This window comes from Strongylocentrotus purpuratus, unplaced genomic scaffold (assembly GCF_000002235.5).
Source record: "Strongylocentrotus purpuratus isolate Spur 01 unplaced genomic scaffold, Spur_5.0 spur5_scaffold_12, whole genome shotgun sequence".
In the NCBI taxonomy this organism is placed as follows: Eukaryota; Metazoa; Echinodermata; class Echinoidea; order Camarodonta; family Strongylocentrotidae; genus Strongylocentrotus; species Strongylocentrotus purpuratus.
Genome location: NW_022145597.1, coordinates 23,857,194 through 23,869,600, shown reverse-complemented (window position 1 = coordinate 23,869,600; position 12,407 = coordinate 23,857,194). Strand labels below are relative to the sequence as shown.

At 38.0% G+C, this 12,407-nt stretch overlaps 1 protein-coding gene across 18 annotated transcripts in view; it reads left to right on the top strand.

Annotated features, from left to right (window-relative positions):
* Window positions 1-12,407, top strand: part of LOC587687 (dedicator of cytokinesis protein 9) — a 125,649-nt gene that overhangs the window by 43,184 nt on the left and 70,058 nt on the right. For all 18 annotated transcript variants that reach the window (XM_030982171.1, XM_030982172.1, XM_030982173.1 and 15 more), the window contains exons 7-15: window positions 392-578; window positions 1,304-1,473; window positions 2,200-2,364; window positions 3,185-3,388; window positions 4,448-4,653; window positions 5,467-5,672; window positions 6,217-6,404; window positions 7,802-7,960; window positions 8,634-8,754. In XM_030982171.1, the coding sequence (XP_030838031.1) occupies window positions 392-578; window positions 1,304-1,473; window positions 2,200-2,364; window positions 3,185-3,388; window positions 4,448-4,653; window positions 5,467-5,672; window positions 6,217-6,404; window positions 7,802-7,960; window positions 8,634-8,754 (1,606 nt within the window). The remainder of the gene's footprint in view (window positions 1-391; window positions 579-1,303; window positions 1,474-2,199; window positions 2,365-3,184; window positions 3,389-4,447; window positions 4,654-5,466; window positions 5,673-6,216; window positions 6,405-7,801; window positions 7,961-8,633; window positions 8,755-12,407) is intronic.

Below are 12,407 nucleotides of genomic sequence, written 5' to 3'. Positions count from 1 at the left end.
TTGTGAACAGTTATGAAGAAATAAGATTTAAAGTGCAACTTGGATAGCTAAGTATTGTTGAAGCATTTAATATGTGATAAAACACTTGTATGTTAAGTAATTTTATGTTGAAAAATATTTGTTAAAAAATAGCAATTGAATAAAGTATATGCAGGGCCCTCAGGGAGAACAGTATTAGAAGTGATGAGGCTACTCTGGTTAAACATAAACTACATGTATTATTATATTTTAGGATTTTAATGTATTATCAGCACAATAGACAGAAAGAACTACCAACATAACAAGCAAAAAAACAAAAAGAAAACCCAAATATAAGACAAACACATAGAACAAGCATCTTTATCTGCAAATATTGAACATTAGCCTAAACTCATATTTTTTGTTTTCACAGACGGTAAAAGGTCGGAAATATGGCATGGAACTGAGGATGGACAAGAATGAGGTGTACAACATCGCTGCAGAGAGTGAAGCCGAGATGGAGGAGTGGTATAGCGCCCTCTATAAGGTGATTGAGCAACAGAAAGCCGACTCCAACAGTGACAAGCAGAGTGTGTCTTCCATTGATGATTTAGATCAAGGTACGTGTACTTTGTGTTTGAATGATGATGGTGACGGTGATGATGGTGGTGGTGGCGCTAGTGGTGGTGATGATGATGATGGTGAGGAGGAGGAGGAAGATGATGATGAGGAGGATGAATGTGATATTGACGATGATAGGGAGGAGGCTGATAATGATGGTGATGATGATGATGATGGTGAGGAGGAGGATAATGATGATGAGGATGATGTAGGTGATGACGATTAGGATGAATGTGATGATGTTGATGATGAAAAGGAGGAGGCTGATACTGATGGTAATGATGATGGTGATGATAATGAAGACAACCAATGATAGTTCCGATGATGGCCACGATGATTGTGATGATGATTGTGATAGTGATGATAGTGATTAATTTGAAGTTAATGATGACAATGATTATGATGATAATAATGAAGATGAAGATGAAGATGATGGAAATGATGGTATTGAAGCTATCGTTGAAAATAATGAGTAGTAAAAGGTTATAATTAATTACATTTATACGTTATGGTATTGCTAAACAGTGATAATGAGGGTAATGACCAAACATTGATAATATTTCATTCAAAATCTATCTTGTTATTGCAAAATTTTAACATAGTTTCCACATGTACATGTATACACTTAGGTGCCCCTCCCCCTCTCCCCAATATCCTGACAAACATTCCATTCAGCTTTATGATTCTCTTAAGTTCATTACACCTGCTTCTGTAACGTCCACAGAATATGCCGATGACCTATCACCGACGGGAAAGCCAGAGTCCTTCATGCAAAGTCTGGAGAACAGCAAGCATCCGGAGCTTCAGAAGTACGCCAGAGAAACTGAACGAATGAACGCACAAAAGAGGAGAGAGAACAGACAGAAATTGTTCCAGCTCTACCCGCGCATGCAGGTGATTATCTACCGCATACATATACATGTACATAGTGTTATTTGGTACGGCTTGACACTCGGGATGTAGATCATCACAGTATTTGGAGTATACTGTATATGTTGTATGTGTCCATGTAATAAATGTTGACAATGACGTACCTAGTTTGTTCCCGTAGGCAACCAAAGCAGGCAAAGAGTTAATTGCAAACACCCCCACCCCCCAAAGAAAAGGTTCCATGAATTTGCATACGTACATTACCTTTATGTCTTGGGATTTCAAAAGAAAAAAGGCCTTCTAAATGAAAAGACTTTGAAAAATAAAAATAAAACAAATTGGAAGTAAGCGAAAACATGTTAATAACATGAGTATGCAGCCTTCAAAAATTGTAAATCCTTGGTCTAAATTGTTTGAATATAGTTTAGTAGCATCCCAGCGAGTGATTTGGACAGATCAAAGCAAATTTGCAGTTTGGGTGTACATGTATGCATTGATGGGGAAAATAACCAATGCTATATTTATCTGAAATCCCCTTGCTTGGTGTTAGCACCAAAGGTGTTATGCACCCGCAAGCACTAAGGGTGTCATGCACTGGCGAGAGCACCGTCTGTATGGTGTAAACACTCATGCTTGGTGTTAGCACCTAGGGTGTTATGCACCCGCAAGCACTAAGGGTGTCATGCATTGGGGAGAGCACTGTCTGTATGCCTGGTGTAAAAAACTGTTTCCCATTGTTTGTCATTACAGCATGGCGAGAAGTCTACAGGAGAGCCAGAGTGTAAACCTTATGAGGAAGAGTTTGGGAAACGCATTGTTGTAGAGGTGTCTGAACTGCTCTTCAGGTTATCATCAGCACTGAACACCATCAATGAGCCAACCGAGTCAGTGGAAAGAGGTGCTAAACTTTTCAATGTAAGTATCTTAAAAATAACACTTTCGTGTATTGTACATTCTGTTTGGGAAACGCTTTGTTGTAGAGGTGACTGAACTGATCTTTAGGTTTTCATCTGCACTGAACTCCAGCAACCGATCGACAGAGTTGGGGAACAGAATCACTAAATTTATCAATTTAAGTATCTTCAGAAGAACACATCAATGTGTTCTATATGTGCATCTAGTTCGGAAAACACTTTATTGTAGAGGTGTCTGAACTACTCTTTAGGTTATCGTTAGCCCTCAACTCCAGAAATGAGTTAACATAGTCAGGGAATAGGAAACCCAAATTTCTCAATGTAAGTATCTTAAAGCCAACACCCTTTTTGTGTTTTAGTTTTTAGTATTATAACAATACACCATTTACAAGATGTATAAAAGTAAAAACACTGAGGTCTGTATTCTGCTGAAATTTTATGCTGATGTTGGTTTGGACTGAATTAGTAATTCCTCTTATGCACCATGGAAAAAAAAGCATAAAAGATATGATATTTAACGTTGCACATCGTGCAGGTTATTCCTCTTCAAAAATTTAAATTGCAAGTCCATGGATAATGATTATTATATTCTATGTAACAGAGTATCGGAATTGTAATCATAATTAACATTGACTACAGCGTTTGTTTGCCTGAACATTACTTTCTTGTCAATTTCTGTTTCGGATAAACTACTGTTACATAATTGTCATTTATCTTAAACATGACAGCATAATTATCTTTACAGCAAAACAGTTACATATTTTTTTTGATTGATGAATATCATAAGTCTCAGTTGCATCTGATTGTTACTTTTATTTTAGCCTGAACCATTCTTCCTGACACTGGCTCTCTACGATGCCCGCAACCAGCGGAAGGTATCAGAGGACTTCCACGTCGACATCAACCCACCGCAGATCCGGCACATGCTGGACCGCTTCAACGACACGGGAGACGGTCCAAAGTCACCTAGAACCATCCCCGACGTCAGCGATCTGGACAAGAATTGGATCAAGAGCCCAAAGAAGGTATAGTTGCTGTTATACTCTGTTTTCCTGAAAAAGAAGGTCATTTAAAGCCCCTCTGCACTAGTTTGGCCAGGAGGTATTAGACCTCCATGCATGGTCACTGACAGGTGGTTATCTAATCAAATCAGCTCTCAAATATCATAAGAAAAGGGGTTCATGGGGAACCAATGGTCACCGCTTAGGCATTGTTTGCTTTATAGAGGGCGCAAATAGCTATAAGTAGTGCAGTGGGGCTATAAAGAAACTTGAAAGTGGGCTCTCATGGGGAGTTCAACACCCTTTGTTCGGCTGTTTACCCAATAACAGATGTTGTCAATTACCAGATTTGGCCTCCTGTTTTATGACCAACAGGCTTTATGTAATGCCTTGCCTTTTCCCCATAAAATGAAGTCATTATCTGACATTTGCATCACCCAAAGACTCTCCAAGAGACGAGGGGGGTATTTCTTGATTGGCCTACAGGTTTGCTGTGTCCAGAATTGTACACCCATTAATGGTATTTCCACCAAGGCTGGTGTCAGCGAATTATGACCTTCTGCACATGGAATCTGAGGACCCTCTTCCTTTAACAGAGAGGAGTTGGAGGACCATCAGATATTCTCTTGATGACCTGACTTCCTTGATGTTGCAGTTTGATTGTGCTATGATTATGATTAACAGAGAGCTTTTTAAGGCATGTACTGCATAGTGAGCATGAACAAATGTCTTGAAGGCACACCCAGTGGAGATTATGGCATCTTAATAGCACAAGGGCCAAAGCAGGCTCTCTATTATTTCATGTACTTATCTAACACTTACAGGTATATGTGTTTTTTACGAGCCCCCCCCCCCTTCCTCCGCCATGATGGGTCCACGAACAGTGACCTATCTTTAGAGCTTTTGATGATCCAGGGCCCCGTCTTACAAAGAGTTGCGATTGATCCAAATCAATCGCAAGTCCTCCAATTAATCACAAGTTTGCAGTCACCTATCTCTTATGTTAGCTGCGATTTGTTATCAATCGCAAATAAGAATTCTTTATAAGACAGGGCCATTAATGATTATTCTTCTAAATTCCAGGGTATCTTCACTGTAAGGCAGGCCCACTCTGAGATCTACCTTGTCGCCAGGATAGAGAAAGTCCTTCAGGGAAGCATCGCAAACTTCGCTGAGCCTTACACCAAGCCGGGTGACACGGTCAAGACGTGCCAGAAGGTCATGAAGCAAGCCAAGGTCTTCTGCAGTAGGATGGGGCAGTACCGTATGCCCTTAGCCTGGGCAGCAAGGTAAGTGATGGTGGTGATGATGATGATTCACAGCATTTGTACGGCGCCATATATCTTCTTTCTTTTTTTTAAATCAAAGGCGCAAGCTCCTCCAATAAAGTTAGCATTTAAATGTCTGAGTGAAGCTTTGAGGTGGTCCAGGTTGTCAATTTCCCGAATAGATGAGGGAGGGAATTCCACAGGCGAGGAAAAATAGAGGAAAAGATGAGTCCAGGGCGAAGATGACCATCAACGTCTTTCAACGTCTTTCTACACGATATCAGAATACTTTTACTTTTCTTCACTTTCCGGACTGTTTCTGACTTTCCAGTTTTGTGCTTCTGTAGAAACACACCGTGGTTTGACTATAATGCTTAGAGGATAAAGTACCCATCTCCAGAGGGGGATTTTTCCCATTAACCGTTGATCAAGCTTTAAAGATAAAGTTGAGTTCTGGTCATGCGATTGCATTGTGGAAGAAACGTTGTGGAATCGAAAAAGGTAGATCATCTAGCATATAAGTATTGGTGTTTACTGCAAGGTCCTGGAATCATCAAAATGATAAAAAATTTGGCCCAGTCTTGGTAAAGTTACAAGCATTGTACACAGAAAGATGTATATGGGACTACATGAACATGTGGCATAAAAATCTGTCCTGATTTTTGTGATGTTACATGCCATATTTAGAATATTAAGGCATTTGAAGAGCCATGCTTTTCAGGGAAATTTTTTGTATCTGATGTTTTCCCACACTTCCACGCTCACAAATTATTTTTCAACTCTTCCCAGAACTCAACCTTCTCTTTATAAAAAAAATCTTCTTTGTCCACATAGGAAAGTGTTCAAGTCTGACTATGGTGATCTGGACATGAAGGGTGACTTCATGCCTATCTACCGGCAGGAGAGCTCCAAGTTATCCAACGAGGATCTGCTCAAGTACCTCCATGATATCAGGAGGAACCCTGAGAAACTAGCCAAGCTGACAGAACTCCCAGGAACCATCAAGGTCTTCATGGAACCACACGCAAGAATGCTTAGCAGTAAGTGGTAATGGTGGTGGTGGTTGTGGCTGTGGTGGTGGTGGGGGGTGATGATGTTGCTGTTGGTGGTGATAGTTTTGGTGATGATGATGAGGAGGAGGACATCTGAGACTGTCAGAACTACCAGGAACCATTAAGTTCTTCATGGAACCACACGCAAGAATGCTTAGCAGTAAGTGGTAATGGTGGTGGTGGTGGTGGTGGGTGGGGAGGGGGGGGGGTGATGGTGTTGCTGTTGGTGGTGATGGGTGTGACGACGATGATGATGATGATGATGATGATGATGATGATGATGATGATGATGATGATGATGATGATGATGATAATAAGGAATCCTTAGAAACTAGCCAAACTCACAGAACTACCAAGAACCTTTAGTTCTTCATGGAACCACTCACAAGAATTCTTAGCAGTAAGTTAGTAATGGTGGTGGGGGTAGTGTTAGTGGTGATGATAACAATGGCACTACTTTGGTACCGATTTTGTCTAACAAGCCTTATTCTATAAATCTAATACAACATACATTCCTTTCTGGTCATTTCAGATTGCCTCACACCATCACTAATACCCATCATGCCTTGGCCGTCCGACCTGGCCGACCAGCCGACCTTTGAAATAGAAGAGTTCTTACCCGAGGACGGCAAGGTTGCCTACCCGTTCAGTAACTATGTCAACAACCTGTACATCTACCCCATACAGCTCAAGTATGATGCTCAGAAGACATTTGCAAAGGTAATGCATATTTTATTTCATTTGTTTATTTTCTCGTTAAGATTAAAACAATATGGTATAAATTTCAAAATACAAACATATGTAATTAGATACCTCATTATTAGTATGATGCCCAGAAGACATTTGCAAAGGTAATATATATTTTATTTCATTTATTAATTTTCACGTTAAGATTAAAACAATATGGTATAAACTTCAAAATACGGGAATATGTAATGAGATAACTTAGGTGGGAGGTTCATGAAAAGCACATAAATGGCTTGTTAAAAATGATCTTCACAAATTTTTCAAAATAAGACTTACTTTGCTACATAATCAACATAAAATAAAGATTACCCCCAAAAGGGAAGATAAAGCAAATAAAGAAAAGAAGGAGGAAACATTGCATGAACATTGACATTATATATTATCGGAATTTATTTTAAAGAATTTTCTAATACAGTCTTTTAAATTGGTTGATTGTCTTGCTATTCTTTATTGATTTAGGAAGGTTAATACATCAAACTGAGCCTTTATAGAAGATGGTAGACTGTGTTATCAAGATACAATTAAATGGGGGATGAATATTTTGGGCATTCGTAGTATGATTATATACAGGTGTAAAATTTATACAGGTGCTCGCATATTCTAACCTTAATTTAGTTCATGGTTAAGGTTTAAACTATGGAAATAGACCATGGTGTAAATTAAACTTCCTTTGTGAATTCAGGCCATGACGAGATGGCTTTGTTTTGAGCATTACCTTTATGATACTATTAATTCTAGGCCCTGTTTCATAAAACGTGTTATCAATAACAAATGCTAGATTCCTATGACCTAGGGTTGGGATTAACTGTTAATGTTTAGAGCATTGTAAAAAACTCCTGTTCAAAGGAGCTCGTTCTAGATTTATCGTTGTTGGAAGTTTTGTCACAGAAATTTCATATTTGCTATTATTATTTACATATACATGAACTCCTCAGTTTACTGGAGCTCTTTTGGAGCACTCCTAAACAAAATATGCCCACCGTTCCTATGTATCTTTTGGCAAAAACTGGTTAAGAGCATTATTACATACCATTTCAATCTGAAAAGCATATACATGCACATGTATCTTAAAGATGTCTACATTTTGAGCCATTCCTCTCACTTTCCAGGCCAGGAACATCGCCATGCACATTTAGTTCAGAGACTCTGACGATGAAGGGGCACAACCGTTGCGTTGCTTTTATGTTGCTCTTTGGAGCTCTCCTGAACAAAACATGTCCACCGTTCCTGGGTATTTTTTTCAAAAACTGGTTAAGAGCATTATTACATATCATTTTAATCTAAAAAGCATGTACCTGCACATGTACCTGCACATGTACAATGTATATACATGTCTACATTTTGAGCTATTAATTCTTCTCAATTTCCAGGCCAGGAACATCGCCATGCACATAGAGTTCCGAGACTCTGACGATGAAGGGGCACAACCGTTGCGTTGCTTCTACGGTAGACCTGGAGGAAGCCTCTTCACCTCGTCAGGCAGTGTGTCTGTACTGCACCACCAGCAGGTGCCGGAGTTCTATGAAGAGGTCAGTACACTGTAATGTTGTGTACCTGTGCATACTACTTTGCTGTTGTACAGTCAAACCTGTCTATAGCGACCGCCAAAGGGAGACAAGAAAAGTCTGTGGTCTTTATAGGCAGGTGGTCTTTCTGTACAGGTTTCCTTAGTACATGTTTCAAAGAGAAACCATTTTCAAGGTAAACAACAAATGTGGTCTTTGTAGACACGTGGTCTTTCTATACAGGTGGTCACTAAAGCAGGTTTGACTGTACTTGTATTTATAAACTATGGCATGGCCTAGAGGTAGGATGCTAGGGTGTGTCCGATAAACAGATCATATTACATGAATCAGCGCAGCAAGTGCAAAATTTTTCCAAAACGAGTGCAATCAAATGTCATTTTTGAGAGTTAACACTCTGGATGCGGTATATACAATAAATATTGACTGGTTATTTTTCAGTTCACGGTTGAAACTATAGCTCCTTGGTGATCTCAAGAATGCACTATGCCCCTTGTTTCAAGATCACTTGATAGGCAATAGTTTTGACCATGCCCAAAAAGCAGTTAATATTATGATAGTATGATAATTATGCTAATTTGTACTATGCTGTCTGTTCTGTGTCAGCTGTAGAAAAGTAAAACAAACAAGAACGTTTTCCACATTTCACAACATTTCTTGCTTTTTTCTGAACCCTTAGGTGAAGCTAGCCTTGCCAACACAGCTGAACAGCAAGCACCATCTACTGTTCCGCTTCTACCACGTCAGCTGCGAGACAGGCAAGGGCACCGTCAAGAAGAAGGAGACCGTTGATTCATTCGGTAAGCACTCTCCTCTTGCCTCTCCTTTTCCATTACATTCATTTCACATTCACTTGAAAAGGAAATGTGAAGATCTGGGCCCCGTCTCACAAAGAGATGCGATTGATCCAAATCAATCGCAAGTTTGCAATCTCCTATCTCTTTTTACACAGTTGTGATTAAGATCCGCAGTTCGAGTCCTGCCGTGGCACTAATGTCCTTTGGCAAGACACTGATCTACATTTGCCACACTCAACCCAGGTGATGTAAATGGGTACCTGGCAGGAATTAATTCCTTGAAATGCTAGTGCGCCGCAGTGGCTGCCTTGCTAAAGCCAGGGTAATAATCGGGGCAGCGCCAGGAGAGTCACAACGTGATGGACATGTGCGCTATATAAGAAGCCACCATCATTATTATTAGTATATCAATCGTAATAAGTTGCGATTAATATCATCTCTTTGTAAGACGGTGCCCAGGTAGCAAGAAAGATATGGAATAGAACTTATTGAATATGCTTCTTGTGTATCAAAAGATACAAGTGCCAGATATCCTTGTCCTGCCGCAATGATCGCAGACCAACATGGGTGTGAATAGTGGAAACGAGTTCCAATAGGGGCTATCATACAACTCTTGTCTATTGCTGAACACATTCGCCGACAATTCCTCCATAGGACGTTTGACACAGGCTCTGTCTGTGGTAAATTTCTAACACTAACCAGATTCCCAAATGCAATCTTGTGTCCCACATTTGTAAACTACACCTAACTCTAACCCAAAAGCAAGTAACATAAAACTCATTTGCAACCCAAACCCTTTTGCCCTATATTTCCTTTTTACGAAACTAACGCCCGGGGCAAGTATTGCTTGTACTAATATCTGATCCCCACTTTGCAGAGGTTTAAAAGTTCTCTACACACATTGCTGTTTGTGGATTTAATACACATTAAATGTCTCACAGTTTCGGTCAGGGGTGTGAATTTCTTTTGATGGATAATACACACTTTCTGTCTTTGTATCTATGTGGTAGATTTAGGATTAGCCTTACTTGACCGTTCATTATCTGTCATCTCAGATAAAGTTCGTGAGCTTTCATTTTCTTCCACAAAGACTTGATTTGATCTTTAATCATTAATGTGCTGTAGGTGGCTAATCTTTTCCAAATTTCAGTTCAGCTCACTCTATTCAACCTTTAAAATCATATATAGAAAGCATGTAATACAAAATAAGAATACAAATAAATGGTTTGGATGCCCCTAAAAGCCAAGGCTTGATGAAACAAAGCACCCAATCTCTCCTTTTTTAGATTCAACATTGATTCATACATTTTGGTGGATAAACTTTTCAAAATTATCTTTATCATGATGAAAAGCCTTACATTAGTTTTGATGTATGCTGATAACATCTAACTCTTTGTGAGATGTGGACAAAGTGGTCTAATTGACAATGTTGTATTTCCATGTAAGGCTGTTCATATTTACAGCTAATATTTCTTTCTTGTCATAACAGGCTATCATAATCAATACTTGTTTACAGTGATTGTGTAGTTAATTGCTTGGTAGTCTTATCTCAGTCTTATCTCAGTCTTATCTCAGGTGGAACTGTTTTATTCTCGAAATTTGTGTCATGCTAATGTTCTGTGTTTATTAATTTTTTGTCTACGAATGAAGCCCACTTTATAGACTGAGCATTTTGATCTTTAGCCTGATGAGAATTGAGAAGCATTTATCCACTGTATTTTCTCCTCGTTCTATTGTTTTTTTTCTTTCATTTTTCTCTTCTTCTCATCCCCTCTCTCACTAATCATACTGCCTCCCCTACAATTAAAGTGGAACCTCTGGAAGGTATTACCCTATCTGAACACAAGCTAGATGTTTGGCAATCACTTTGGACACTATTCTTTATTCATGTTTGGTTTGGGTGTTTTTTTAGTTGAGCCCGTACTGCCAAAGGAAGAGGAGTTTTGGGAAGTGATTGCAATAAATCCTTTGGCAAACAAGAGTTGGCAAAAGATGGATTCAATACGGAGATTCATAGACCCAAAAAGGAGAAATTGATTTGATATCCCACGTTAATCAAATTTCAAAGAGATTACCTTGTTTTCTGTACCGGTATTCACACTACTGATACATGCAATATATGATTAAAAGCTATAAAATGAAACAAAGTGTGTTTGGTATTGGTAATTTTGAAATAGTAATAAACTTCAGGAGAATAGTAATCATACTTCAATAAAAAAGAAAAGAAAATTACAATAACTTTTGAAGCAGAAATATCAGGTTTTGATATATGTATATATATGTTTTGATGTATACATACATATCATGGGTATTGGGTAAGGTTTTAACCGTTTTTAAACAACATTTTTAGAGATCATTATTCTCTTCCCACAACTCCACTTTAGCTTGGCTGTACAGTGTATTTTGTGTCTTTTGTCAATTTATCAATGTTGTTAATTTATTAATTGTATTTGTTTGTGAAGGAAAGAAGAAAATTAAATATTTAATTCATTTTGGGGTGCAGTAGAAGAGGAGTCTAAGTAGTGGGTGTTCAGGGGATGTACAATACATGTACTAGTCATGCAACACTTGGAAAAAACAAATGTGATAAAACACTGATCTTGCTACCAGTTTTAATTTGAAAATTAAATATTGTCAATTCAGAGTTTTTCTCTTGTACAAATACTCAATTGATATTGGAAACATGAGGGGGAAAATAAAAATGTATCTTTTTTTACTTCATTGTGCTGAAAAAGGTATCGATCTAGATTTGCATGAAAAATTGAAAACCTGTCTGTGTAAATGTCATTCAAATTCCAGTCCATGTACCTATCTCTCCTCGTCTCTTTATACATGTATATTTATAATTTTATTATGTTTTATATTTTTAAGTAAATTGTGTAAATATATTAATTCATAGTTTCATATTTGCTTTTTCTATTCTTAATATGTCTGTTTAAAATAGGATTTGTGCTACACCATCCCACCCCAACCACCTTTTACTTTAATTTTTTGTTACTTTATGAATTTAATATCTTTGAATCCAGTAACATTGCATTTGATTCATTCTATTCAAGATTCAGTTATTAATTCTTCCCAATATTAATTTTATTCCTCGCTTGTAATTTGGTTTGCTGTTCTAAAGCATGCCATTTTTCTAATTGTTATCAGTTCTTTTAAAGTGAATATTGTTACCCCCCCCCCCTCCCCCTCTACCCCTTATCCTGCCCTCCCACACGTTTGATGTTCTGTTTTAGTATAGACAGAAAGAAACATAAGAGGGAAGGGTTTCTTTCCAAATGTAATTACAATTATATATTTCTACTTGGGACATTTGATGAAAATGTGTAAATGTGTATGAGCATTGATGGATCAGATGAACTTTAATTCAGATTGAAATAAAAAGGCTTAACAATGCATGTGAAGGACTTGATAATCATAATGATTTGGCAGTTAAATGAGGCTATATATCAAACTCAACTGTTTTATGTTTTCTTCTTCTAACTTTATAAACAAAACTTATAATTTCTGTTTTTAACAAATATTTGCTGGCTTGGCATTTTAAACATTTAATTTAGTAATGTGATCTGGTGTGGGTGACACACATTTACATGTATATAAGGAGGAAAGTTTACCTTTACACATGTTTTGAGGGCAATATAGTTTATAACTTATTT